The 5713-nt window shown below is 37.5% G+C and overlaps 1 protein-coding gene across 2 annotated transcripts; it reads right to left on the reverse strand.

The window, feature by feature from the left end:
* Nucleotides 1-716: 716 nt before the first annotated feature.
* Nucleotides 717-4625, reverse strand: LOC118857104 (olfactory receptor 2G3-like). 2 transcript variants are annotated; one of them, XM_036767734.1, is made up of 2 exons: nt 4612-4625; nt 717-1653 (listed from the first exon to the last, which is right to left on the reverse strand). In XM_036767734.1, exons 1-2 carry the CDS (start codon nt 4623-4625, stop codon nt 717-719), a joined length of 951 nt encoding a protein of 316 aa, XP_036623629.1. The 2 variants fall into 2 exon arrangements, with proteins under 2 accessions (XP_036623629.1, XP_036623630.1); XM_036767735.1 differs by lacking the exon at nt 4612-4625 and having other exon boundaries at nt 717-1661.
* Between the last annotated feature and the right edge of the window lie 1088 nt (nt 4626-5713).

Consider the following 5713-nt stretch of genomic DNA (forward strand, 5'->3'; position numbering starts at 1 on the left):
ATGGAGGGAGGGAGAGAAGAAAGGGGGAAGGAAATAGGAAATGAAGGAATGAAAGAGAAACAGAGAGAGAGAGAACATTCATCAAGTGCTAAGCAAATAATCCATGCTTTCAAGGAGCTTACATTCTAATGGGGTGCTGAAAAAATTGAAAAAGTTGGTACCCATTGCAAGAGCTGTGGGGAGAAGGCACAGTGAGGAAATTGTAGGAAATGGTAATAATAAGGATATCTAATTCCAGTCAAAATTAGGCAAAGGATTACCTATCAGAGTGGGTGGGATGTGGGAGAAAAATTCAAATTTCTCATATAAAAGAGTTAAATTACTTATCTTTTACCTTCAGATTGCACATCAGCCTACAGAAAGTAATTACTATAGCCACAGAAAGCAAGAACCTTCTCTTTTGGTTGCTATAGAGAAAGCCATATTTTACATTTACTACTAAATGCATTAAAATAATTCATTAAAGCTCTTCTTTCCATCTCTTGATGACACTTTGATGCCTAATCAAAAGACAGGAAGGATATTCATTACCAATGGATGTTTCATGACATATTCAATGCCTTTAAGGTAAGCATTCTAGCGTATCTAAAAGAAGCAATGCAATTCCCCAATTGAATGGAAATAAAATCAGAAAGCACCTGCCCTTGTTTGGTGGTATCAGAGAAATATGAAAACATATCCTGAAGTACAGAAAGAAACATATGCTGACTCTTAGTTTATGTTTCTCCAGAAGATTGGTTTTGAGACAGCAACCTTCTCACTGCCCCCTTAACATCTTTGTTCCTCAAGGTGTATATCATGGGGTTGAGAGTGGGAGTGACCACAGTATAGAAGAGGGTAAAGAACTTGCTCTGATTCTGAGTATACTTATTTTTGGGTTGGATATACACAGCAATTATGGTTCCAAAGAATAAGGCAACTACTACCAAATGAGAACCACAGGTACTCAAAACTTTCTGACGCCCTTGAGCTGACTTAATCCTCAATGTGGTTTTAGCTATGCATCCATAGGAGATCAGGATAAGGCCCAGAGGTATCACAACATAGAGGATAATGGCTATACAGAGTTCATTTTCCATGAAGGTAGTGTCTACAGCAGCAATTTTAATCAAGGCTGGCTCCTCACACATAAAATCATCCACCCTGTGGTGACTGCAGAGAGGTAGCTGGAAAGTCAATATTGACTGAACCAAGGACTCTATGAAGCCACTGGCCCAGATCACAGCTGCCAATTGTTTGAGAAGCCTTGGGTGCATAATAATGGCATAGTGAAGGGGCCGGCAGATGGCAATGTAGCGATCATAAGCCATGACAGTCAAGAGAACACATTCAGTGGAACCCAGCCCCAGAGCCACATACAACTGAATCACGCAACCAGTGTAAGTGATGCTCTTATCAGGACCCCCAAGGTTCCATAGCATCTGGGGGATAATGCTAGTGGTAAAGCAGAGATCCAGGAAGGAAAGATTAGAGAGGAAAAAGTACATGGGGGTATGGAGTTTAGGGTCCAGGTAAGATACCAGGATGATGGTTGTGTTCCCCACCAGGGTCAAGATGTAAAAGATGGAGATGGCAAAAAGCAGGACTATTTCCAGTTGGGGCTGGTCAGAGAAACCCAATAGGATGAAGCCTGCTGGGCTGCTCTCATTGGTCCTTTCCATTGTCTCTTAACTGTGAGTCTCCTCCTATTCATCATTCCCATGTGTCATCCTGTGGGAAGAATGCCAGAAAGTTTCAGTGACAGGTAGTAAGTATACCTGTATGTTAATGGAATGGTGGCTAAATAAGCAGATAGGTGATTGGAAATCAAGATTATATGCATAGACCCAAAGTAGATGGAAACTAAATACATCACTAAATAAATAGGATGCAGAAAACTGTTAGCCAGAGTGAGATGTGTAGAAAAAACTACCAAGGCAAAGGAAACAAATCAATTCAACACACCTTTTTTATTATTAAGCACTTTCTATATCTTATAATAAGGAGGGATGAAAGATAAGAGAAAAAGAGAGAAAGCATCACAGAATAAAATGCTAGATAAGTTCATTGACAAAACTCATGTACAAAATGAAAGATACTGTGAGATGCTTAGGAATAGGAACTAAGCCTGTGGTTTCTTTGGTAATCCAAGGAGAAAAGATTCCCTCTACCAGTGCAAGTCAGGGTGTTATTTGTAACTTAGAAAACTGTCTAGAATCCTAGAGACTAATTGACTTGATATGGGTCACACAACCAATATCTGTCAGCTGCAGGACTTCGACCCAAATCTGCCTGGTTTTGAAGCTCAGCTATTGAATATGTCAGTTTCCTCAGGAAATGGACATGGGACCAAAAGATAAATTCATAAAGGTAGCAATGCTCGTTGTTGGTTTTGCAGAGATTGCTAAACAAAGAGATTGGTGTAAAAGTTTATTAATAAATGAAATCATAGAGAGAGAACTAGAAGAAAAAATAAAAGAGGGTCATACACAAATCATTTTAATCATTTTCACTATTATCACAGAGTGGAAGGCATCTCAGAAATAATTTAATATAATTCATACTTGAAAAAGGAAACTTCTCTAACATATATCCAGTAAGTCACTTACATATATACCTAACCTCCACTTGAAGAATTTCAGTAATGGGAAACCTGCTTCCACTAAGATTAGTCATTTCAACATTGAATAAATGTAATTGCTTCCAAGTTTTTCTTTTTGGAACATAAATCCACCTTTCCAGTTTCTTCTCATTGCTCTTAGTTCTTCTCTCTGAGATCAAGCAGATTAAATCTTATCTCTCTTCTAAACAACATCTCCCAATATTGGAGTAAGTTATAATGTCCTCTAACATCTGCTTTCCAAACCAAAAATCCACTGTTCTCTCAAGTGATTCTCTAATGGTATCATTTCTATTCTGCTTACCATTCTGTCACTTTTCTCTGGGCACATATTAATTTGTTCATTTCTTCCCTATAATGTAAACATAGAACTGAATTAAATGTTCTAAGAATGTTCTGAACAGGATAAAGTTTAGTGGGAAGAAAAGAAGAAAGGAAGGGAGGAAGGAAGGAAGGGAGGAAGGAAGGAAAGAAGGAAGGAATGAAGGAAGGAAGGAAGGAAGGAAGGAAGGAAGGAAGGAAGGGAGGAAGGAGGGAGTGATCTCCCTCATTCTGGAAACTGATTTTGTTGATGAAATTTGATAATCCTGATAGTTATACTCATTTAACATTTTATGTTTAGAAATGCATTTATTTACGTGGAATTGGTTTAAAATGAATTAAAGAATGAGAACAAAATTTAAGTCTGACCATGTGAAAATTAGTTATTTTCTATGAAGCATAGTAAGTGCTAAAAGTAACACTGAGACAGAAGCAACTAAGTTGTTCTGAGCTACTTCTCCTGTCTTTGTTCGTCTCTTTACCAGCCACACCTCTCAATCTTTCTTTTCCATCAAGAAACAACTTCTGAGAGTCATAAATCTGAACAATTTCAGAATTGGAATAGACCTTAGACATCACTAATTTTACAGATGAGGAAACAGAGTTCAAAGGCAATTATGAAGTTCCTGCAGTTTCACATCTAATTTGAATGCAAAGTAACCAATATGAACCCTCTTCTCCTTTCATTATTTCTGTCAGGACTACAAACATTCACTGTATCTCTCCCGGATAAAACTCTGGCATTATACTGAATATTCCCTCTCCCTCACTTTTTATATGTATTCATTTCCTAAATCTTGTGCATTCTGTCACAATAAAATTTCTTGTATTTCTCTTATATTTTCACAGCCAAACCAAATGAAGACCTTTATTGCTATCTTTTTGATCTTTCATTAAAAGTATTTAGTCCACTCTTGTGGCTTCTCTCTCCCTTTTCAATTCATCCTATACATGCTGCCATAATAAACATCTTGACTCATAAATCCAGCTATTTCTCTCCTCTGATGAAAACCTGTAAGAAATGATGTAATGTCATTAGACTACTGTGATGGATGGTCAGAATGTTTAGAATAGACCTGCAAAGCTTTCGATCTGTCACTTTGTCAATTTGTCTGCAATCTACTCTGCTTACTCAATTTCATTCTATCTTCTAGTTAGTCAACCAAGACTACTCTCCCACCTCATTGTATGCCTTATATTTCACTTCCTCCAAGCCTTTCTTTATACTGCTTTCTAATTCTTAAATGCCCTCTTCTACCTTTAACCTTTAAATTTCTACTTATCCTTTAGATCCCACCAGAAAGGCCACTTCTTTCTGGAATCTTTCAATAATTCCAACTCAGACCTCATTGTACACTTCCTTTGTGCTTCTCATGAACTTAACATAGTATTTGGTACTATAGTTATGAATATATGTCATTCCCCTACTAAACTACATCTTCATCAAAGTAGGGCATGGTTTTATCTAATTCTTATCACCTATATGGGACCTATCCCAGCATTCTACACAAATAATGTACTTAACAAAAGTATATTGAACTAAAATGAAGTGATATAAAATGAAAGATGGAGAAAAATGCTTTGATAGTAGTTTAACTGAAAAAAATGTGGGGTCTGTAGTGGATGGCAAGCTCCAAATGAGTGAATCAGGAATGTGGAGTGTCAAACAACAAAGCAGTGTCATCATAGACTGCATTAGAAGCATAGCTTCCAAAAACAAGGAAGTGATTTGATGGGACTGTTGGATTTTGACCTTATGTGACATCAATACTATTATGTTCAGTTCTGGGCACCAAAGTTTGGAAAAAACATCAATAACATAGACAGCAACCAGAGGAGGGCAACCAGGATAGTGGAGAGCCCTGAGACCAGGTCATACAAATATTGATTTATAGAACTGGGATGTTTATTCTTCATAAGAGAAGGCTCAGAGATGGACACAATAGATTCCTCCAAATATTTGAAGGGATTGTCACCTGAAATACTGATTAAAATTATTGTTTGGTCAGAGAAGACAGGTACTCATTCTAAGCTCATACCCCCTTCACTTCACCCAAAACCAGCTAAGGAGAATTTTCTCTAAAAATGAAATAAAGTAATAAAACCCAAGCCCTTATTAAAAGCTGGCCTGTATACCTTATTCGATGAGAACTGGCCACCATAAAACACATATACATGGCTACTGTGCTGGCAAAGGACCTCATCACCAATTATTATAATATTATGATTATTTACTATTTGTTCTCCCTGACAGAAGTCTCTCTCTACTACATCCCATCCTCAACTCAGCTGTCAAACTCATCTTCTTAAAATGCATGTCTGACTAACCATGTCAATCTTACATTAACAATGCATTAAATTTCCCTGGCTGCCAATTACCTTCAAGATCAAATATAAAATCCTATTTGATATTCAAAGCCCTTTTCAACATGACACACTCTTTCAGTCTTCTCATATCTTTGTTGCTGTTCAGTCATTCAGTCATGCTTGACTCTCTGTGAAACAATGGACATTGTGCATGGGGTTTTCTTGACAAAGATTTGACAAGAAAATGATTTGCTGCTTCCTTCTCCAATGTGTCACACATTTTAGAAATGAGGAAATGAAGCAAATCAGGGATAATTGACTTGCCCAGGATCACATGGTATTTCAGGCTGGATTCGAATTCAGATCTTCCTGATTCCAGGTCCAGTGCTTTACCTACTGTACCATCTACCTGCCCCTCTTTGATCTTGCAGACCTCTGTATACTCTGAAATGCAATGGCACTAGCCCTTTGATGTTTCTCACACAA

The sequence above is a fragment of the Trichosurus vulpecula genome, chromosome 7, assembly GCF_011100635.1.
Source record: "Trichosurus vulpecula isolate mTriVul1 chromosome 7, mTriVul1.pri, whole genome shotgun sequence".
NCBI lineage: Eukaryota > Metazoa > Chordata > Mammalia > Diprotodontia > Phalangeridae > Trichosurus > Trichosurus vulpecula.